General features: G+C 36.5%; 1 protein-coding gene across 4 annotated transcripts in view; it reads left to right on the forward strand.

Annotated features, from left to right (window-relative positions):
- KIF20B (kinesin family member 20B) overlaps positions 1 to 23,451 on the forward strand; it is a 73,573-nt gene extending 50,122 nt beyond the window's left edge. For all 4 annotated transcript variants that reach the window (XM_054689952.1, XM_054689953.1, XM_037495705.2 and 1 more), the window contains 10 exons: positions 1,736 to 1,796; positions 5,852 to 5,977; positions 6,913 to 7,040; positions 9,061 to 9,216; positions 14,652 to 14,828; positions 16,650 to 16,850; positions 19,122 to 19,223; positions 19,651 to 19,801; positions 22,193 to 22,335; positions 23,191 to 23,451. In XM_054689952.1, the coding sequence (XP_054545927.1) occupies positions 1,736 to 1,796; positions 5,852 to 5,977; positions 6,913 to 7,040; positions 9,061 to 9,216; positions 14,652 to 14,828; positions 16,650 to 16,850; positions 19,122 to 19,223; positions 19,651 to 19,801; positions 22,193 to 22,335; positions 23,191 to 23,268 (1,323 nt within the window). In that variant the 3' untranslated portion in view covers positions 23,269 to 23,451. The remainder of the gene's footprint in view (positions 1 to 1,735; positions 1,797 to 5,851; positions 5,978 to 6,912; positions 7,041 to 9,060; positions 9,217 to 14,651; positions 14,829 to 16,649; positions 16,851 to 19,121; positions 19,224 to 19,650; positions 19,802 to 22,192; positions 22,336 to 23,190) is intronic.
- The last annotated feature ends 615 nt before the right edge of the window (positions 23,452 to 24,066 follow it).

Below are 24,066 nucleotides of genomic sequence, written 5' to 3' on the forward strand. Positions count from 1 at the left end.
AGGAGATGCATGTGATTGATCTGACTCTCCCTGCTGATTTGGGAACCAACTAGCTTGGGAACCTCAGGCTCAAACCAGTAACCACCACACTGTACCCTTGCACCTACGGTTTTTCCAGTGGTACACCGTCTGACCTACACACTGACTATGCACTCCCTTCTCTATGTACTGCTTGGCTTTTAAAGTCCCTGATAGGGGCCTGTGCCCTTGAACTAACAACAGAGGAGCCCTGAACAGCCATTGTGTTTTCCTGCTCTTGGTTTGTACTCCCCACTGTCATTCTAAAATCACTTTGATTTTCTTCATCCCTATCCTCTGATTTGCTTTTGATGTATGTGTTAGTCCTTCATTTATCTTTCAGGAGTTGTTGTCTTTGTTCAGTTGTAATTTGGTTATGAATATGTGAAGGACGTGAGCCCTAGTAACTTCATTCTGTCACCATCTTACCGGACTCCTCAAGTTTACTTTTAATAAGGCAACTAATCGGGCCTCCCTGGTGGCGCAGGCGGTTGAGCACAGCACTGTGAAGCTGTCCGCAGCCTCTGCAGTGCTGGTTCGATCCCCGCCAGCCACAGAGATACCCACATGGCACAGCAGACCTCTCCTATCTTGCCCCCTGCTCCCCTTGGCAGTGTATTTCGGTCGGTCTGCCTGTTCTGTTCTCCACTCTGTCTCTGGTGAATCCTCTCACCCTCCCGCATATCTGGCCTGTACCCTGGTTTTTGTATAAATAAATAAATCTTTATATATATATATATATATATATATATATATTTTAAAAAGGCAACTAATCAGGTGTGCTTGCTATTTTAATTTTTTTTAAAGTTTTATTTATTTATGCATACAAGAACTGGGGTACAGGCCAGAGGTATGGGGGGTGAGATGATTTACCAGAGATAGAGTGGGGAGCAGAATAGGCAGACTGAAATACACTGCTGAGGGGAGCAGTGGGTGAGTCAGGAGACGTCTGTTGTGCCATGTGGGTCCACCTCCCTGGCTGGGGATCGAACTTGTGCTTCAGTGGCTGTGGATAGCTTCGTAGGCTGTGTCTTAACCCTTTGCGCCATCAGGGAGGCCCTATTTTAATTTTTAACTGAATATAACCCTAATGAAGCAATCTATGTTTTCCTAACAGGATTCAGAGATTTCCAGGTTCTATGACTTCCTTCTAAGATAAAAAGTGAGGATAGCACTGAAGTTAGATGAGATAGGGAGTGAATATTGCTTACCTGTCAGGTGAACTAGAATTGAAGGATTTCCAGTGCCCATGATTTAGTCTTGTCCCTTATAGCTCTTGTTATTTTTTCTTCTTTCTATACTAGCTACTTTCTATATTGGGGGGTTGTGGCGGGTAGTTTCTACAATTTGAGTCTAATGATAGGGAACTTTTTTGTATGCTTTTCTTTGTTCCTTCTATGTTAAATACATAATAAATCTTCATTTTCTCATGTCTACTTTCTGTGACGAGATCTGGGTAGCTTAAAAGCTAGAGTAAGCAAAATGACTAGGCAGTATTTTTGAGGTAGATTTAAGGTATAAAGTTTTATTTTTGTCTTACTGCCATCCTTTCCTACAAGGTGAAAGAAACTAGAAAGTTGGAAGCATAAGACTAGTGGTCATCTTTGAAGGGGACAGACTTCAAACTTAATATTGAACCCTGTTTTCAGGTCTCTATTAAATATTGTTGTATGCTTAAGTTACATCTGCATTTAATTCATATTCTTTCATTTTTCAGGAACAGTTAAATAACCAGAAAATGGAAGAAATCATACAACAGTATGAGAGAGCATGTAAAGGTCAGAAACTTTTTTTTTGAAAATTCTACAGTAGTATAAGGGAAACTTAAGAAATAATTTTATCAAAAGAGAAAAACATTGATTCCTAATGAGTAGCTTAACATAAAGTTTATTCTTGGAAAAATAAAGCATTAGGAAATTTTTAGTCAAAGCAACGCTGATTTGTAGGTAATGGCCAATATTTTGTGAAAAATAAAGTCAGTCATTGTTACTTAGGTCACAGTGAATAGAATAATTTCTAGGCAAATTCATAATGAATATACTTCTAGTAAAATATCTTTAAAATTAAAAAATATTTTTTTAAGTTTTTTAAGACCATTTAATATTTAAGATTCAAATCATATGTGCAGAATTATTTCTCTGCTAAAATTTTGTTGACTTTTTATATTAAAATATAAAATTTTTTTAGATATCATATATATATTTCTGTTTATGCAGATTTCTCTCCTCCCCATCACTTATTCCTTAACTTCTTTGTCAATTAATGTGTTAGAAAAAAGGATGAAACAACCAATTATTACTTATTTAGATGACTCAGACGTTTGAGGTATTGACTTGGCTTAATAACTTGGATTGAAAATATATCTCTTGTTTTTTTAAATTTTTTAAAATTAAGATATAGAATATTTGTTTTTAAATTTATCCTTTAAAATGTGTAACTTAGTAGATTTTTGTATATTCCTATGGTTGCACCATCCCTATCACTGTCTAATTCCAGAGCATTTTATCACTCCAAACAGAAAACCTGTACCCATTAGCAATCACTGCTCAGTGCTTGTCCCTGCTTTGTTTGTATGGATTTGCCTGTTTTAGACATTTTATATGAGTGAATGCCTGCAATTTTTGGCCTTTTGTGTCTACCTTCACGAATTACTTGGCATAATTTTTACAAGTTTCATCCATATTGTAGCATGTATCAGTACTTCATTTCTTTTTTATAGCCAAACAATATTCCATTGTAACTACCACATTTAATGTATGCATGATTTGATAGACAGTGGATTGTTTGCTTTTTCACTTTTATGAATATTTGTGTACAACTTTTTGGGTGAACATGTTTTTAATTCTCCTGGGGGTGTGTAATTAGGAGTAGAACTACTAGATAATCACATAGTAGTTAACTCTATGTTTAACTCTTACAAGAACTATCAAACTTCTCTGCAGGGTCTACGTGATTCTATTTCCCTACATGAATGAGGACTGCAATTTTTCCAAACTTTTGACGATACTTATTTTTTTTTCACTTTTAAAATTAATAGCCATCTATCAATATTGTAGTTTATTTGGGCTGCTGTAACAAGAACAAAGTACCACAAACTAAGTGGATTAAAATAACAAATTCTGTTACTGTTCTGAAAGTGGAGAGTGAAATAACAGAGTCTGATAGGGCCATGTTCCCTCTGAAGACTCTAGGGAAGAATTTTCTCTAATCTGTTTTAGCTTCTAGTGGTTGATGGCAGTTTTTTGTATTGTTCAACAATATAACTATAATCTGACTCTGTCTTAACATGGCCGCCTTCTCTCTCCGTGTGCCTTTATAATTGCTTATCCCTTTATGCCTCTGCCCAAATTTCCTTTTTTTGTTATTTCATTTTGTCTTAAGTCCCAAGTTCCTTTTTTTCTTTTTAATTTTATTTTAATTAAGTACCATTATTTTACATCCCTGTTAATTTTTTGAGAGTACAGGATTTTCTCCTCAGGTATGGTCACCATAGCTCTCCCACAACAAAAGCACCCATAGTCCTCCACCATAGTCCATTGTGACCCCATCTTTCACTCCTCCCCCTTTCTTCCCCCTCCTCTCCTGAATTTCCTTTTTTTTTTTTTTAAGATTTATTTATTCGTGTATACAAGAACTGAGGTACAGGCCAGAGGTGTAGGGGGTGAGAGGATTCACCAGAGACAGAGCGGGAAGCAGAACAGGAGGATCTAGTGAAAAACACTGCTGAGGGGAGCAGCGGGCAAGACAGGAGAGGTCTGCTCGCCATGTGGGATTCTCGCCGGCTGGCGGGCCGGGATTGAACTTGTGCTGCAGTGGCTGCGGACAGCTTCATGGGCTGCATCTTAATCCCTTGCGCTACTGGGGAGGCCCTGTTTTCTTGGTTTTAATGTACAAGTATTACACATCTTTTATTAATTGATTTCTAAGTATTTTATTCTTTGTAATACTACTGAAATGAAATTGTTTCCTTGATACCTCTTTTGGATTGTTGATTGCTATTGTATAGAAGTACAGTTAATTTAATTATGTTGCTCTTCTATCCTGCCACCTTGCTGAACTAATTTATGAACTATAATAAGATTATATCTGGGGCCTCCCTGGTGGCCTGGAGCTTAAGTCTCAGCCTGAGTTCGATCCCCAGCTAGGGAGCTAACCTACATTTGGCGCAGCAGACCTCTCCTGTTTCAACTGCTGCTCTGCTTAGCAGTTATTTCAGTAGATCCACCTTTTCTGCTCCCTACTCTGTCTCTGGTGAATCATCTCATGCCCCAGACCTCCAGCCTACACCCCAGTTCTATGCAAAAATGAAAAAATAAAGATTATATGTTGGTGTATGTGGGTGTGTGTATTTCTTAAGGGTTTTTTTTGTGTATAAGATCAGGCTATCTGCAAAAAGAGAAAACTTATTTCTTCCCTTCCATCTTATTTATCTCACTTAATTCCCCCAGCTAAAACCTACAGAACATTGTTCAGTAGAAATGGTGAGGGGAATGTGTTTTGTTCCTGACTTTAGAAGGGAAATTTTCATTCTTTTACCATTATGTGTAATGTTATGTGTGGGGTACCTGCCTTTTTCCAGGTTGAGAAAGTTCCCTTATGTTCCTAATTTGTTGAGTGTTTTATTATGAAAAGATACTGGATTTGATCAAGTACTTTTTCCAGCATCTGTTGAAATGATATTGTGTCTTTATTCTTTATTAATACAATGTGTTGTCTTGAGTTTAGAACTTGAGTTCCTAGGATAAATCCCACTTGGTCATGGTGTATAATGCTTTATATATGTTGACAGATTCACTTTGCTAGTTATCTATTGAGGACTTTATATATATATATATATATATAAATATATAAATATATATATATTTATTATATTTACAAGAGATACTGGTTTATAGTTTTCTTGTGCTGAGTGGTTTTGGTACCTATTCCATTTTTAAATTTAATGTCTCTTTCTGCCCAAAATATCTCTAATCTCTTTCTACTACAGATCTCTGCTGCTGCCACTATTTTAACCACAAGTTAGCAAGTGATCACCCTTTGACCAAATCTAGTAGCCTGTATTTGAGCTGTACTTTTTTAGGTTTATCACTTCTAACAGACAGTATTATTAAGGACTAGAAGTAAATATTTGGCTTTGACGGTTTTTCTAGAAAAATGCAGTTGTGATTAAAAAAATAACAGATTGGGGGCCTCCTCAGTGGCGCAGCAGTTGAGCGCCGGGTTGCAAAGCTGCCCACAGCCTCTGCGGCGCCAGTTCGATCCCTGGCTGCTCCCCGGCCACCGGAGGAGGGTCTCACATGGCGCGCAGACCTCTCCTGCTGCCCGCTGCTCCCCTCAGCAGTGTGCTTCGGTCCTTCTGCCTGCTCTGCTCCCTGCTCTGGCTCTGGTGAATTCTCTCACCCTCCCATGCTTCTGACTGTACCCAGTGCTTGTATAAATAAATAAATCTTTTTTTAAAAAAAAAGAATATATCAAATTGGGGGCTGAAGCTTTCTTCTTTTTTTTTTTTTTTAAGGAGGTTAAAGTTTTAGTTTTGATTCCAGAATATTAAACACTAAAGTAAATATATGAACAGATTCCTTTTGCATACATCCATTCATTCTTGCTTTTGTCCAAGCATCCATCTGTGTGCATCAAATAAGTACTTGATGCATCAGATGTTTAAGTACTGCTCTAGGAAGGAATGGAGGATAGCATCAGTGAACAAGACCAGATTTCTGCCTATATGGAACTCCTATTATAGTTAATAAAAGTGCACTTTAATTTTAAAAGAATTCAAAAATTGGGATATGGATGTTAGGAATTTCTAAAATGTTCTTCCTTAATTTTTTAGATCTAAATGTTAAAGAGAAGATAATTGAAGACATGCGAATGACACTGGAAGAACAAGAACAAACCCAGGTAGAACAAGAACAAGTGCTGGAGGCTAAATTACAGGAAGTCGAAAGACTGGCCACTGGTAAAATGAGACCGAAGTGTCTCAAGACATATTCTCATTTTCTCTTATTTTTCTACATTTCTTTCCTTTTTAAAGTAGTTTAATAATATAATTTATAATGAAAAGTTATTTGGTGTATTTGGAGAATGTTCTGTCAGTTGTCATTTTCCAGCGTGATGAAAATCGTTCCCGGTAGGTAAAACTGTATTTCATAAAGAAGAAATAAGGACACTGTCATAATAACTGAAAACTTGTGATGCTCCCCAGACACTGAGGATGAGCTTTCAACCGAATTTCACTATCTTAATACTATCTTAGTACTCTCTTGTATGTTTATCTAAATAAGTAATCTGGGGCCTCCCTGGTGGCGCTGTGAAGCTGTCCGCAGCTTCTTCAGCGCCAGTTTGATCCCAGCCAGCAGGCCAGCGAGGGTCCCACATGGCATTACAGACCTTTCCTGTCTCTCCCACTGCTCCCTCAGCAGTGTATTTCGTTAGTCTGTCTGTTCTGTTCCCCGCTATGTCTCTGGTGAATCCTCTCACCCTCCTGCGCATCTTGTATAAAAATCCTCCCAGTTCTTGTATAAAAATAAATCTTAAAAATAAATAAATACTCCGATTCCATTCTTCAAAATACTATCAGAGGGTTTTTGTTTTGCTTTGGGATTTTTTGAGAATTACATGAAGTTTCCTTTATAATTAATATTGATATGCATTTATATAGTATACTGTAAATGCTATAGTGGGTTTTCTTGGAAGGTCCTTAGAGTTAGTTCCCTCTTCTGTAAAAATTTGGTAAGGATCTTTAAATGAGTGCAGCTCTTAGAATAGTCTCATTTATATCTTAGTCTTCGTTCTTCTGGGATTTGCTGATTCTTGACTGTATTCTATGCCATGTGCTCTACATAGTATAACTTTTTACATTTTCTTTTAAAAATAATTTTGTTTTTAAATCAGAATTGGAAAAATGGAAGGAAAAATGCAAAGATCTGGAAACCAGAAGTAATCAAAGGTCAAATAAAGAACTTGAAGACAACGAAGATGTCCTTACTAAAAAGCTCAGTAAGCTTCAAGATGAGTTACAGGTATGATTTTATCTATGACTGCATATATGTATGCATTATATTTGTGATAAGCAAAGAACTCAGTAAATATTTAATAATTTAGATATGGGTAAAATAGTACCATGGAAATGCTAATATATAGATATAATTTTTCAATACACATTGAAATGATATGAAGAGGGAATTCCTTTGCAAACTATTAGTTGCCCCCAAAATGCAGTGTTTTCAAAGTTTAATTAAGTTGGAAAAGAATTCAGTTAATATGTCTGAATACTATCATATAATTGAAACCATACTATATAGAAGATACTGTTTTGTGTTTATAATTTTTTCTCAAGTTCAGCTCTAACATCCTATATATAGAAGACAACATATGAAGGAAATTTTTTTGTGGAACTTACCAAATAATTAAAATTTTGTGCCTTTTATTAAGTTGCATTCATTGCAAATCAAAACTACAATGAGATACCATCTTACACCAGTGAGAATGGCACATATTAAAAAAAACTAGCAACAACAAATGTTGGCGAGGTTGTGGAGAAAAAGGAACTCTCCTGCACTGTTGGTGGGAATGCAAACTGGTCCAACCACTATGGAGAGCTGTATGGAGATTTCTTGACCTACTAAACATAGAGCTTCCATATGATCCAGCAATTCCACTGCTAGGTATTTACCCAAAGGACACAGAAACATCAATTCCAAAGAGCACCTGCATCCCTATGTTTATAGCAGCACTATTTACAATAGCTAAGATTTGGAAACAACCCAAATGCCCAAAAAATAGATGACTGGATCAAGAAGATGTGGTACATATACACCATGGAATATTACTCAGCATTCAAAAAAGATAAACACATGCAATGTGCAGCAACATGGATGGCTCTGGAAGGGATCATGCTCAGTGAAATAAGCCAGAAAGAAAAAGAAAAATACCAGATGGTCTCACTTGAAAACTTAAATAAGGGACCAGGAAAAAGAATAACTATAAGAAAGAAAATATCAAAATCAATAAATAACTATGAACAAGAGACTCTCTATGGGGGGCGGGGGGCAGGGAAAGGAGGGCTTGGGGTAAAAATAAGGGGGTTGTAATTGTATGGGGAATATAAAAATAAATTTTAAATTAAAAATAAATTTTAAAAAAGAGAAAAAATAAAATTTCACCTTAAAAAAAAAAGAAGTTGCATTCATAACTAATTCTGAAATTGAAGAAAATATAATAATGATTTTTGAAAATTGGCTGCCTCTAAATTTTCTTAAATTCAGGCTGCATGTAATCAAATTACACCTATTAAAAATTTAGTTATTTTCTTTTTTTTAACTATTATATATTATAGGATTTCTTTTCTATTGTGAAAACCTAAAAGCCTCTAGAGAATAGTAAATACTCAGTTAATTATGAGATAATAAATGAACTCTAATGAAATGTTCATATTAAGGAGTATTAGTGTGCTTTGTGTTAATACAAAATGATATAATCACGTATCTTAGGTCATACATTTTGTAATCTTGGAATGGACTGCTGTAGTTTAAACAGTACAGTGGTTTTAGAACTTTTTTTAAATAGTGGGAGATAACTATATTCTCGGTCCAGCTGTACTTTAATAAATATTTGTCCTGTTGCACAAGTTATTCTATATTTGACATCTTGTATACCCAGAAGTATTTTATTTTTGGAAACATGTGATTAGTAATGACCACCATAAACCAAGTTACTTTTTCCTGGCATTTAAGAAGACTTGGGTCTCTATAATTCTTTTACAAATTTTAATATTAATTTCTTCTTAGCAAAATTCACTGATGAAGGAAAGTCCATAAGTGAACGTAGCGACAAAATTAAGTTTATAAAGGAAATACTGTTTAGGAAAGCAAGCAAGCAGTGGTCTTTTTATTACCTGAAATAAACTCTTGGTCTTGTCATTATATAAAGAAAAACACTTAGGTTTTTTTAAAAGGTAAAAAGTGATGGGTTGAATGAAAGTGTTATAAAAAGATTTATTCTTTCTTAAGCATGTGATAATTGTACTATTTATGCATCCAGGAATCTGAACAGATATATAAAACTGATAGAAAGAAATGGATAGAAGAAAAAATGGTGCTTATCGCTCAAGCACAAGAAGCTGAGAATCTACGAAACAAAGAGATGAAAAAATATGTGGAAGACAGAGAGCGTTGTTTGAAACAGCAAAATGAAATGGTTGGTAACAATTATACCTTATCTTTGATGTATTTTATCTGCTTTTTGGGTTTGTTCAAGTTACCCCTGCAATTCCTAGTCTCTACATGGTTGAGAAAAGAAAACTTTTTTAAGGCAATCTGTTTATTTGTAAGATGGACTTTTCTGTTTATCTTGAAGTTCACTTACGTTCTTATTTAACTTTTTTCATTCATTTAGCAATTTGGAAAATACCTAATTACATCTCAATGTCTAGATATAGAACTTAAAATATTTTCCTTTTGACTGCCATATTACTACAATATTAGTAAAACTTCATATTTTGAACTATATATTCTACTAATGTGTATAAGGTCATTTTATTAGGAATTGTTTTCCTCCGCCCCTTCCCCAGGAATTGTTTTCTTAGGTCAACTAAATAGTTTCTAGATTACAGATAGACATAACCTTTAGGTTTACTAACTGTAGCTCTTACAATGAGCTTGGAAATCATATGTTTTCAGTAATAACTTGGCACTATCACATTGTCATCTGTTAGCATTTCCGATGTTTATGACAGAACTTTACTAATATCTTATTAAAAAGAGATATGTCAGTTTTTTCAGTAAGTAAAGGATGTTTTTCCCATTGATTTTTTTTTTTTTTTAATAGAGGCATGTTTTTTATTTGTTTGTTTGTTTGTTTGTTTTGTTTATACATACACTGGGTGTAGTCAGAAGCGCGGGAGGGTGAGAGAATTCTCCAGAGCCAGAGCGAGGAGCAGAGCAGGCAGAAGGACCAAAGTACACTGCTGAGGGGAGCAGCGGGCGGCAGGAGAGGTCTGCGCGCCATGTGGGACCCTTCTCCGGTGGCCGGGGAGAAGCCAGGGATCGAACCGGCGCCGCAGAGGCCACGGGCAGCTTCGCAACCCGACGCTCAACTGCTGCGCCACCGGGGAGGCCCCTTCCATTGATTTTTAAATACATTTTTGCCTTTTATTTTTTAAATATTTTATTTTATATAATTCTTACATCATTTTTCATTTTTGCACAATATATGTATGCATTTTGGTTATATTGTTGATTTTGATTTTTACTTTGTATTAATTAGTCTTTTTCCTGGTCCCTTATTTAGATTTTCTAAATTCCTGCTAGGAGTGAGACCATCCGGTATTTTTATTTTTCTTTCTGACTTATTTCGCTGAGCATGATCCCTTCTAGCTCCATCCATGTTGCTGCAAACTGCATGTGTTTATCTTTTTTGATTGCTGAGTAATATTCCATTGTGTATATGTACCACATCTTCTTGATCTAGTCGTCTATTTTAGGGCATTTGGGTTGTTTCCATAGCTTAGCTATTGTAAATAGTGCTGCTATAAACATAGGCGTGCAGATGCCCTTTGGAATTACTGTTTCTGTGTCATTTGGGTAAATACCTCGGAGTGGAATTGCTGGATCATATGGAAGCTCTATGTTTAGTAGGTCAGAAAATCTCCACACAGCTCTCCATAGTGGTTGGACCAGTTTGCACTCCCACCAGCAGTGCAAGCGAGTTCCTTTTTCTCCACATCCTCGCCCACATTTGTTGTTGCTAGTTTTTTTAATATGTGCCATTCTCACTGGTGTAAGATGGTATCTCATGGTAGTTTTGATTTGCATTTTCCCTGATTACAAGCGATGTTGAACATTTTTTCATATGCTGCTTGGCTATTTGCATTTCCTCTTTGGAGAAGTTTCTTTTTAGCTTTTCTGCCCATTTTTTGACTGGATTCTTTTCTTTGTTTTTATTGAGTCTCATCAGCTCTTTGTTGATTTTTGTGATCAATCCTTTATTATTAGTGTTGTGTGTGAAAATTTTCTTCCAGTCGGTGGTGTTTCTCTTTGTTTTGGTTATTATCTGTTTTGCTGTGCAGAAGCTCTTTAATTTGATGTAGTCCCAGCTGTTTATCTTTGCCTTCACTATCACTGCTTTGGGTGATGTGTCTCACCTCTCAAAGATGTCTTTGAGGTTTAGCCTTTTTATTTTAATTACTGAAAAGTTGCAAAACTAGTAGACAGTTCCTGTATATTAGCATCTTATGTAATAGTATGGTGATCAGAACCAAGTTAATGTTATTTTAGTAGTCTTAGCTAAATTATAGACCATATTAGAATTTCACCAGTTTCCTCACTAATGTCTTTTAGGTCCAGGATCTTGGCATTTTATTCAGTTGTTTTGTTTCTTTAAAGTCTTGACTCTTCCTGTCATGTGCCAACTCATGTGAGACTAATTCTTGTCATTACAACATTTCCAAGGGGAGAGTATCTTTCATTTCATGTGTCAATTCTAAGTGCATGAGAGATACCATCAGGAAGTGTTGGGTTGAAAAGAATACTGAAGCTGCATCTCTCTTAATAGAAAAGGTTGCAGCTGGTTCCCTGATCCTGTTCCATAGCCCATCAAATTTTCTGGGGCAGTAGTAAGGGGCAAGAAGTGAAATCTAGGACTCTGGCAGATTATCCGTGCTTTGGGGGTGGGTGTGGTGGTAACATACTTATGAAGAGGTATAAACCTACACCCCTGAATCATATACTGTGTTGTAAAGCAATGTTACTTCCACTCAAAAAAAGATACAGTTTGAAAAGAAAGAAGTGAAATCAGTACTGTTGGTTGCCACAGTCACTCCAGTTCTATACTAAGAATGAGGTTGGGGTCTGAAGGGGAAGGGGAAAGAAAAGGAGAAGGGGAAAAAAATGAGGTTATTTTCTTTTCCTAGTCCCTCTAATAGCAATGCCTGCAAATAAACCTATTTTGAGTTTCTAATCCTAGAGAAAGCTCCTTTCTCCCGTGTGTTTCTTTGCAGTCATACCCACAATGTATATCTGTCTGCCATATGTAAGAAATAAATTGTTGGGTTTTGAGCTTTTCAAATTATAATCTCTAACACAGTAATTAAAACAAATATGTAATTCAGTAAATTCTTGTAAAACTGATAATACTTATTTACAGCACCCTGGAGAGCCCCCTCTTCTACTTCTTTCCCAATGACAATAACTATTCTGCCATTAATGTTATATTTCAGTTTTGCCTGGTTTTTAATTTTACATAAATGGAAATATACAGAATGCATTTGTCTGTACTTGGTCTCTTTCACTCAACATTATGTTTGTGAGAATCATCATGTTTTTGCATATACTTGAGTTAGTCCATTTTCATTGTTCAATGTTATATGAACATACCATAGTCAATTTATTTTAATGTTGGATTGTTTCCTATTTTGAGTCAATTCTCCTATTAATGTTTATATACATTTTTTTGGCACATGTGCATGCATTTTTGTTGTGTATATAGCCAACCACAGAATGGCATATGTAGGAATCTGGTAGTATGTCAGACTGATTTTCAAAGTAGTTGTACCAACTACTACAACTAGTATTATAGTTGCTGTATATTCTCACAAACATACAGTAATGTCAGTCCTTTTTTATGGTTTTAATGTTCTTTTCCTTGATTACTAATGAGGTTAAGGATGGTTTTGTTTGTTTGTTGGTTCTAGTCTCTACATGGTTGAGAAAAGAAAACTTTTTTAAGGCAATCTGTTTATTTGTAAGGTGGACTTTTCTGTTTATCTTGAAGTTCACTTATGTTCTTATTTTAACTTTTTTATGCCCTATATATGCCCCTTCCCTAATTCTTATCAAACTATACATCTGTTTTTCATTGCTGTATAGTTGTTCCTTATACTTTTTCTTTCGGTAGGAATCCTTTATCTTTGGTGTATTCCAGCTAACTCTTTTGATCTCTAGTTTACTTTTTTCACTCTCATTGCCACTTTATGAATAGAAATTCATGATCTTATTTTAGTTCATTTCCCCAGTATGATTTCTTTATAAATGCCAAGGACATAAAGATGTTGTTCTCTATTATTTCTTTTTAAAAAAAGAAAGATTATTTGTTTATGCATACAAGAACTGGGGTACAGGCCAGAGGTGTGGGGAGTGAGAGGATTCACCAGAGACAGAGTGGGGAGCAGAACAGGCAGATTACACTGCTGAGTGGGGCAGCAGGCAAGTCAGGAAAGGTCTGCCGCGCCAACCTGGCTGGCCAGGAAATGAACTCGGGCTGCAATGGCTACAGACTGCTTCATAGGTTGCGTCTTAACCCCTTGCGCCACCAGGGAGGCCCTCTATTACTTCTTAAAAGTTTTGGATTTTACCTTTTATGTTGAGATCCTAGAATTGATTTTTATTTGAAATGAGATAGTATAGGTAAAGATTTTTTTTCCCAAACGTGCATTATCAATTGCCCTGGCAGTATTTATTGAAAAATGTGTTTTTCTTTTTCATTGCTCTGTCACTTTTGTCATAATTAAATTGTCCAATAGTTAATTTGTATATATGATATGATATTAGGGTGGGGTTCTTGTTTTAAAATTCAGCTCTTCAGTCGTTTCAGCATCATTTGCTTTAAAGACTGTCCTATCCTCCGCTGAATTTCTGGCATTTCTGTAGAATGCCAGTTGACTGTCCATTTGTGGATCTTCTCTTCTGTTCCACTAATCTCTATCTATCCTACCCTTTTGCCAGTGTCACATGTCTTGCACACTAAAATAGACCTGAAATCATATAGTGTGATTGCTCCTATTTTGTTCCATGTTTTCAAAGTGATTTTTACTATTCTAGATCATTTCCATTTCCAAATAAATTTTAGAGTTCTTTCATTTCTGCGTTATGATTAAAATTGCCTTGATTGTAGAGCAATTTGGAAAAAACTAACATGTATTTGAATACATAGTCTCTCTTCATTTATTTGTTTTTTAATTTCTTTCAACAGTGCTTTGTAGTTTTTCATGTTTAGGTTTTGCACATATTTTCTGTAAATTACCACTAAATATTTCATGATTTTTTTTTTTAAAGATTTATTTATTTATGCATACAAGAACTGGGGTCCAGGTCAGAGGTGTGGCGGGTGAGGGGATTCACCAGAGACAGAGTGGGAGCAGAACAGGCAGGTTGACTGAAAACACTGTTGAGGGAAGCAGCAGCGGGTGAGACAGGAGAGGTCTGCTGCGCCATGTGGGTAGCTCCTTGGCTGAGGATCGAATTCCTGCTGCTGAGGCTGTGATAGCTTCATAGTGCTGTGCTTAACCCCTTGTGCCACCAGGGAGGCCCAGTATTTCATGATTTTTAACCCAGTGAAATTGGTATTTTTAATTATTTCTCTATATTGTTAGTTTTGTTTTAATGTTACCCTTTCATTTCCCAAATATTGGGGGGAACTCTAAAAGAAGTGATCAATAAACTGTTTTGGAAGGATGGGAAAAATATAGCACATAGTCTTATTTCGCTTTATAAGTAAATATTTTCTCTAGACTTGACTTTGTAATTTATTACACCTTTTTCACAGTTATGTTTATGATGTTATCTATAATAAATTCAAAAATTCTTAGATTCATGCTTCAAGGTTTACTTTAATAGTTTCCTGTATTTTCTGGTTAGGAACTACTAACAGCACAGCTGAAAGAAAAAGACAGTAACCTTCAAAAGTGGCGAGAAGAACGGGATCAACTGGTTGCAGCATTAGAGATACAGTTGAAAACACTGATCTCCAGTAACATACAGAAAGACAATGAAATTGAGCAATTAAAGAAGATTACATTGGAGGATTCCAAAATAGTTAGTAGAATTTTGTTCTTCCTATACCTTTTTTTTTTTTTTTTTTTTTACTGAATATAGAGATTGTTCAAAATTATTTAATTAACTCTTAAATGTTAAAAAAAAAAAAAAATGTAAGTTCTAGTAGACCAGAGAGAAACTGGAGCTTGGAATCATCTTTGGATATTTCTCATGAATTTTGAGTTTCCCCAGTTTATATACTAGTATTGATTTGTTGATGACTAAGAAATACCACTTTGTGCAATATTTTGATCATATTTCCCAAGTAGGGTAATTAGAAAACAATTTGTTATTTAGCCCCTAATTTACCTTTAAAATGTTTCAGCTTCAGCTCTTGGTGATAATTAAATCTTATGTATGCCTTTAGTTTACTGCGTAAATATGCAGCTTATTTTGAAAATAAACACAATGGTGAGGTATAGGATGTAATTCAGGAATTACTTTTGTAAAATTAAGTCTGAATCCTGGATGGAGAGAGGATTACATTTCACAGATAGCTACTTCCCAGATAAATCAAATCAAAGTACATCTAAAGCTAGTCTTTCCAGAATAATTGATCTGAACTTAAAAATCTGCTGATCTAAAGACCTCAAAGAATAGGAAAATAAATTGTGTGTCCAAAGTGAAAAGGTTTCATGATTCTAAGAGAAATTATGTCTGCTGAAAAAAGTAGTAGCAGCATGTGGTATAAATAGGCACAGACTGCAAATTTATAAAGGTATATTCTGCTGTCACTGTGATTTTGGGACTTTTGGAGAAACTACTTAACATTTCTGAACTTTGTTTAAAACATGCAATGTTTCCCTATGAGCCTCCCTTGTGGCACAGGCGTTGAAGTATCAGCACTGTCAAGCTATTGCCAGCCACTGCAGTCTGAGTTGGATCGCCAGCCAGGGAGCTAACCCACATAAGGTGTAGCAGACCTCTCCTGTCTGGCCCGCTGCTCCTCTCAGCAGTATATTTCACTAGATCTACCTGTTCTGCTCTTGTGAATACTCTCACCAATGCCCCACCCCCGCACCTCTGGCCTACACCCCAGTTCTTGTATGCATAAATAAAAATAAATCTTTAAAACATATAATGTCTTCCTAATAGAATTGTGAAAATCAAAGCATTTATAAAACAGTATAACATAGTTTTTACCATAGGAAGGTCCGGACACAATCGTTGCTTTTCCCCATAATGAATTCTCCCTATTTCATAATAATGGTAGGTGTCATGAGAGTTGTATTTGACTTTTGATTTTGATGGTATTTATAAGAAAGGTCCATGTTTGAATTTTCATCAGGTTGAAAAATGTAGTATGATATTTCTTTCTAAATCCTTTAACCATTAGGGTTTAGGAATAGAGCATACTCTGTGACTGAGAAGTTCAAGCTACAATACATTATGTAGACTTTGGCATTGTCATTTAATACTGTAAATCACTGTTTCCTCATCTGAAAAGTAGAATTAAGGACACTTGCCACATCTAACTCAGAGTTGCAGTGAAAGTAAAATGAAAGGATATGTTGAAAACATCTTGGAAGTTGATTGTGTTAGGGTCTAAGAACCTTCTAAATAAATTCTCTAGATAATTCTTACATTCATACAAATTTGGGAAATCCTCCAATGTTAACATACCATGTATAAACCTGGAAAAGGTAAATGATAAGACTCTTTCTGTCCTTGTATTGGTGAATTTTATGTAGCACACGTTTTTATCCTTTGCAATTCATTGCCTTTAATAGGTTTTTGTAAAAGTTAATTCTTTGCAATTTATAAATTCTTTCCAGTAAATAAATTCGGTAAATACTTTTTTTCTTTTTAATTCTGTTGTAGGATGGGTCTGTAGTCCTTGACTCTTGTGAAGTGTCAACAGAAAATAATCAGACTTCTCGATTTCCAAAGCCTGAATTAGAGATTCAGTTTACACCTTTAAGGCCAAACAAAATGGCAGTGAAACACTTTGGTTGTGACTCACCAGTGACGGTTAAGATTTCCAAGGCCCGGAAGAGAAAGAGTAGTGAAATGGAGGAGGAGGTAAGTACTTAACTGAGGAATGAATTCAATAAACATACGTTATTGTTATTAAACTCAGTTTAGGGGCCTCCCCAGTGGCGGTGGCACAGTGGCTTGAGCGCAGCCCTGTGAAGCTGTCTGCAGCCTCCGCGGCACTGGTTCAATTCCCGGCCAGCCAGGGAGATTCCCACATGGCGCAGCAGACCTCTCCTGTCTCATCCGCTGCTCCCCTCAGCAATGTATTTCAGTCAGTCTGCCTGTTCTGCTCCCTACTCTGTCTCTGGTGGATTCTCTCACCCTCACACGCCTCTGGCCTGTACCCCAGTGCTTGTATAAATAAATAAATCTTTTCAAATATATATATATTTTAAAAAATACAGACCTCAGTTTAACATGTAGTTAAACTCAGCTACGTTGTTGAGACTAAAATCATAATTCATGGCATATTTTATACTCTGTAGTTTGATAGTCCTCAAAGAAAACAGCTTGTGGACATTAAAATAAATAACTTATGCCTTATTTTATTGAAGTTGTGATAGGTTAAATGGTGGTGAATTTTACTGGATTACCTATTTTAGTATAGCAGTCCTATTCAAACTTAGTCACAGGTCTCCCTAGTGGCCTAGGGGTTAAGTCTCTCCACTGTCACCTCCGTGGCCTGAATTCGATCCCTGGCCAGGGAGCGAACCTACATGACACAGCAGACCTCTCTCCTGTTTTACCCAATGTTCCCCCTTAACAGTGTACTTCAATATATCTGCCTATTTTGTCCACCACTCTGTCTCTGGAGAATCCTCTCAACCCCTTTATCTCTGGCCTGCACCCCAGTTCTTCCACATAAAAATAAATAAATGAAATCTTTCAAAAAAAAAAAAAAACTAGTCCCTTTCCCTCCAATAGGAGAGATAAGGAATGATAAAGAAATTAGAGAAACTGAAATGACTAACTTTGGTTTAGCATAATCTTTGTCATTTAACTAAAAACTAAGGTCTTTATGGTGGTAACAGATTTTAGAAGAGAAATATTCCTTTTCTGTCAGCCAGTATTAAAATTGGGGCCTCTATTTAGTGGTAGACTAAACACTGCTGGGCCTCCCCGGTGGTGCAGCGGTTGAGCACTGGGCTGCAAAGCTGCCCACAGCCTCCTCAGCGCTGGTTTGATCCCTGACCACCGGGCGAGGGTCCCACATGGCACGCAGACCTCTCCTGCCGTGCCCACTGCTCCCCTCAGCAGTGAATTTCGTCAGTCTGCCTGTTCTGTTCCCCACTTTGGCTCTGGTGAATTCTCTCACCCTCCCGCACTTCTGACTGTACCCAGTGCTTGTATAAATAAATAAATAAATCTTTAAAAAAAGAAAAAGCACTGTTCATTTCTTTCTGTAGTTTTCTAATTGTAGGTACACCAAACCTTCTACCATATCTTATCCATGTAGTCACAAAACTTTCTGATCCTCATTTTCTTCCTTTCAGTAATAAAGAATTTAGAGATTTTTTTTTTTTTTTAAAGATTTATTTATTTATTTATACAAGCACTGGGTACAGTCAGAAGCACGGGAGGGTGAGAGAATTCACCAGAGCCAGAGCGGAGAGCAGAGCAGGCAGAAGGACCGAAGCACACTGCTGAGGGGAGCAGCGGGCGGCAGGAGAGGTCTGCGCGCCATGTGGGACCCTCTTCCGGTGGCCGGGGAGCAGCCGGGGATACAGCCGGGAATCGAACCGGCACCGCAGAGGTCGCCGGCAGCTTCGCAACCCAGCGCTCAACCGCTGCGCCACCGGGGAGGCCCAATGCTGTGTTTTAATGATGGGATTCGAGTAACAGATACTATCCCTTCAGTTTTTCATCTATCTCATGTAATTTCATTACTTATGATATGTGTAAAAAAGCTTCAGTCATTTCACTATAGATGCATATTACATCATCATGTTGTATACTTTAAACTTTATATATGTTACTTGTCAGTAACATCTCAATAAAAATGAGGGGGGGTGTGGAATTTATGTCTTCAGTTAGGGTTTATCAATTTCAGCACAGTTGAAATTTTGGGTCAGATACTTTGTTTTTAGAAGGCTCTCTCCTGAGTGTTGTAGGGGTATTTAGCAGCATTCCTTGCCTTTATCCCCCAGTTGCAAATAACATCCCTTTTCCACCCAGCAACGACAACCAGACTACCTCCAGGCATTGTTTCCTGAGGTTAAAATCATCCCAACTAAGAACTATCATTTTGTTTTAAGTCTAGTGATAAAAATGCTGTCAAGAAATTAACCAATGCTAACTAAAATTCATTACTTTCAGGATTTGGTGAAATGTGAAAATAAGAAGAATGCTACACCTAGAACTAATTTGAAATCCCCTATTCCTGAGCATGGAAATTCTTCTGTCAAAAAGGAACAAAAGGTTTGTCTTTTAATTGGATTAAAATTGACCCTTTTTCATGCTTCATATTTAAAAGTTGAAGATGAAAAAATAAAGATATCAAATTTGATTAGTAATTACCCAGAAATCCAGTTCTGTCCAATTATAACTTTTTTGCTTTCATTTCCTATTGATCTAACTCGGCTTGATGAAATGAAATCTCTAGCATTTGGCTAGTAGCAGGCACTTATTGATGTGTTTGTTCACTGCTGACCAACTGATAGTACTCCACCTGTCACACTCATTTTGCCATTTTCTGGCCCCTTTATCCCTTTCCTCACGTGCTTAATCACACTTTCCCTGCCTGAGAACTCGCAACCTATCTCTGGCCTTTTTAACTCACCTGTGTCAGTAAGTATTTCCTTCTAACATTTCTCATCAGCAATAACACAAAATATTTGTTTATCAGGTTTTCACACGTCCGTCTTCTAAGAAAACGTATTCTTTACGGAGTCAGGCATCCACGATTAGTATAAATATGGCAGCTAAGAAAAAAGAAGGAACACTACAGAAATTTGGAGACTTCTTACAACATTCTCCAACAATTCTTCAATCAAAAGGTTTGCAGATTAATTAAATGACATTTTATGTTAGGTGTAAGGTGTTTTCTAATAATATCTTATGAGTATATAAACTCAGCTACTGATTATTACACTTCAAACAGGCATTGTCCTATAATAAGTACTTTGGGAAGAAAGATGAAAGGATCACTATGCCTAGATGTTCACTTTGGAGTGGAGGATAAAGATCTTCATTTAAGTAATTGATCCAGAGCAGACTGCTTAATGTAATAGCACATACATCAAAGTGCCATGGTAGTGTTGGAGAGAAAAGGGATATGCTGATTATGGGACCTTAGGGAGAATTTCCAGAATAGGTAGGGTTTAACTTGGGTTCTAAATGTTGGCAAGATTATATCTTCTGCAGATAATCACTATTGGTCTTATGGTATATATTCTCTCAGTGTTTTTCTCTATGCATAAAAACATTGCCTATTCATTTATGTGAAAAACATACTTCTATAAATATCTGTTGAACTTGGTTGAAAATATAGTATGTGTAATGCTATTTTCTTTTTAAATATGTAGACATTAATACCATGTATTAGTGTATGTTAAGATATATACTATATAGAGATGTACATATAACATTCATGGGTACACACACTCTAGAGGGAATGATTTTTAGCACAGGTAGAGGATCAGGAAATTGTAAAGAATGTTCAGTCAGTTTCAGGTAGCAATATACATCTGATGTGTAGAATTTGAAGATAATTATTTGAGGGTGGAGGCAGGTGTAGCAGTGGGTTTTTGTGAGATTGCCTGAGTTTATAGCAACAGAATGTATTTAAGACCAGATATGGGAAGAATGAGAAGGAAGAGAGACTGAAAGCAGGGACATTTGTATTAAGTCAAATAGGTTGTATAAAAATTCTGTAAAAACTTACCCAGAAGTTTTTCTTGGTTTAAAGTGCTTTTCATATTCAGTGATTGTTTTCATTGTGTCATTGCACCCAAAGAAACACCTAAAGTCGTCTCCATTACTTAAGGTCAAACAACTGCTGAAAATTCAGCTTCTGAAAACCAGGTTACAAAGAAATGTCATCATCAAAAGGAATGTAATAAATGCATATTTCAGCACAACTGCCTTGAGCTCTCCAGTGTCACCTTTTTCCTCAAAAATGTAAAATGTCTCAAGGTGCTCCTGTGAACTTATTGTGGCATGTCTTAGTGCACAGTTTGGGAATTTCACACCTATCAGATCCATCTATATATATTTTTTTAATTATTAACATTTTTTAATGTATAGTTTGTGAAGTGTAATAAATATTTAGAGGGGGGCCTCCCCGGTGGCACAGCAGTTGAGCGCTGGGTTGCGAAGCTGCCCGCAGCCCCTGCAGCACCAGTTCGATCCCCGGCCACCGGGCAAGGGTCCCACATGGCGCACAGATCTCTCTTGCTGCCCGCTGCTCCCCTGAGCAGTGTACTTGTCACTCTGCCTGTTCTACTCTCCGCTCTGGCTCTGGTGAATTCTCTCACCCTCCTGCACCTCTGACTGTACCCAGTGCTTGTATAAATAAATAAATAAATCTTTTAAAATGAATAGAGAGAGAGAGAGAGAGATGAATAAATGAATATGTAGAGGGACAGACAGCAAACTGGTAATGTCTAAATTTGATGAGAAACTTAATGATTTTAAAGTCTTACGTATTTTATTACAAATATATTTATTTACATTTATGTAATTTATTTATATCTATTACAACTATATTTATATTTCTTTAAAGATTTATTTATCAATACAAAGACTGGGGCACAGTCAGAGGCGCGGGAGGGCGAGAGAATCCACCAGAGACAGAGCAGGGAGCAGAACAGGCAGACGGACCGAGGACACCGCTGAAGGGAAGCAAGGGGCAAGCAGGAGAGGTCCGAGAGGTCCGCTGCGCCATGTGGGTCTTTCCCTGGCCGGGAATCGAACCCGCGCCGCAGAGACTGCTCAACCCGCTGCACCACCGGGAAGGCCCCTGTCACATCTGTATTAAAAGAAAATGTGTTTTCAAGGAAAGGGAGGTACTCGTACTGTAATGCCTCCCTTAACTTGGTAGACTCAACTCTTTTCTTACAAGTTCAATCCTTGGCTGGGCCAGGGAACTACCCAAGCATCCAAGAACCCTGGTACAGGACAGAGGTGTGAGGAGTAAGAGAATTCACCAGAGACAGAATGGGGAACAGAACAGCAGGATTGACTGAAATAAACTGCTAAGGGGAACAGCGGATGAGTCAGGAGAGGTCTGCTGTGCCATGTGGGTAGCTCCCTGGGCAGGGATCAAACTCGTGCTGCAGTGGCTGCAGATAGCTTCATAGGTTGTATCTTAACCTCTTGCACTACCAGGGAGGCTTTGCAGTTAGAAAATTAGTTCAGGAATTAACTAGTGTTTTTTATTTTACTAGCAAAGAAAATCATTGAAACAATGAGTTCTTCAAAGCCCTCAAATGTAGAACTAAGTAAAGAAAATGTGTCTCGGCCAAAACGGACCAAACGGAAATTATACACAAATGAAATTTCTTCTCCTATTGATATATCTGGCCAAGTGGTAAGCTACTATTTCACTTTTCTTAAATGTAAAAATGCCCTTGTTTTTAATTCTAAAGTATTCATATCAATTTGAATTCCATAATGTTTTGAATTTTTATTCTTTAGATCAAATCTCTTAAACCATGTTTAAGTGCTATACTTTTGACATCTGATGTGTTAAATTTATAGTGATTAAATATAAGTGATGCATTAATGTATAAAAGTGCTATATGCACTTATATTTGTGATTCATCGGAGGAATTTTGATTCCATCAGTGGAATTAATATTTAGATATGCATGTATTTCCAATACCTATTTATATTGTTATCACAAGAATTGTGAAAATCTGGGCCTCAGTGTGTCTGGTGAAAATGTAGGCATTCAGTTGTTTCCTCTTACCTTTCCTCTAAACTTTCCAGGTTCTATTAAGAAAATACTGTTGTTTGTTACCCTACCTCTTATGACTCATTCTCCTTATTCAGAATAAACTATGCTTTTACAGGGAGAGATTTAATTTTCTATCATTCTTACATTACCTAGTAGGTCAAAATAAAGATAGAAAAGAATTAAAGGAAAAAGCTAGGTATTTGTTGCTGCAAAAGATCATTTGAGATACTTGTCTCCAAATATCTTGGTAATTATTTTAAGCTATACATGTATTTAATTCAGTATAGAATGTGGATTATTCGTTGTAGAATGAGGTAGTTTGAAAGAATCTTTACTAAGGGTATGCTTTTATATAGAAGACACTATACCTGTGGTCTTAGAGGACAAAAAAATCTTATAATGCAATTTTTTCAGATATTAAGCACATGAACATATATTGATATAAAAAAATTCATTTATAATTTGTATAAATTGTGTTAATTTCAGATTGTGATTGACCAGAAAGTAAAAGAAAGTGATCATCAGATTCTCAAACGAAAGCTTCGAACTAAAACAGCCAAATAAATTACTTATGGACAGTATTTTAATATACATTATATATTCGTAATCACTGTAACTTGCGTCTTGACCTTTTAAAAGATAATTGTGTATATATATATGATGTCTTAAATCCCTCTGTATACACGTTACTATTTTATACGTAGTATAATTTTAATTCAATAAAGAAAATAAGCCAAAATAAACTTGTCTGCTTTTAAGGCTTTCTACTTCTTTTCAAATTATGTGTATTTTCTGTTGTCCCAAACAGGTGAAGACCCTAGGAAAGATGCTTTTATCTTGCTTTACTACATGTAGATGTCATTGATGAGATATTTAGTTTAGTAGTATCCTGTGAATTGTTGTTACTACATTTGTTAGAAAATACAACTGACATAATAGGAGTTGGTTTTCTGGTTTCTTCAAAACACAGATCAGAAAGAGAAAGTTAAGAGAAGATTGCATCTAGAGGCTAAACCACTGGCAACCAAAATAGATAGAATTTTGGCTTTGGAGAACTTTAGAAATGCATTTTGTTCATTTTATAAATGAGAAAGCTGAGACTCATCAAGTTTACTTAATTTCTTGAGATCTTGCAGCTAAAGTACATTAAGCTATTTAAAAATTAAAAACCAGGGCCTCCCTGGTGGCACAAGGATTAAGACACGACCTATGAAGCTATCCACAGCCACTGCAGCACGAGTTCAATCCCCGGCCAGAGAGCAACCCATATGGCGCAGCAGACCTCTCCTGACTCACCCACTGCTCCCCTCAGCAGTATATTTCAGTCATTCTGCCTGTCCTGTTTCCCACTCTGTCGCTGGT

This window comes from Talpa occidentalis, unplaced genomic scaffold, assembly GCF_014898055.3.
Source record: "Talpa occidentalis isolate TD23 unplaced genomic scaffold, MPIMG_talOcc4v2.1 talOcc4.8, whole genome shotgun sequence".
NCBI lineage: Eukaryota > Metazoa > Chordata > Mammalia > Eulipotyphla > Talpidae > Talpa > Talpa occidentalis.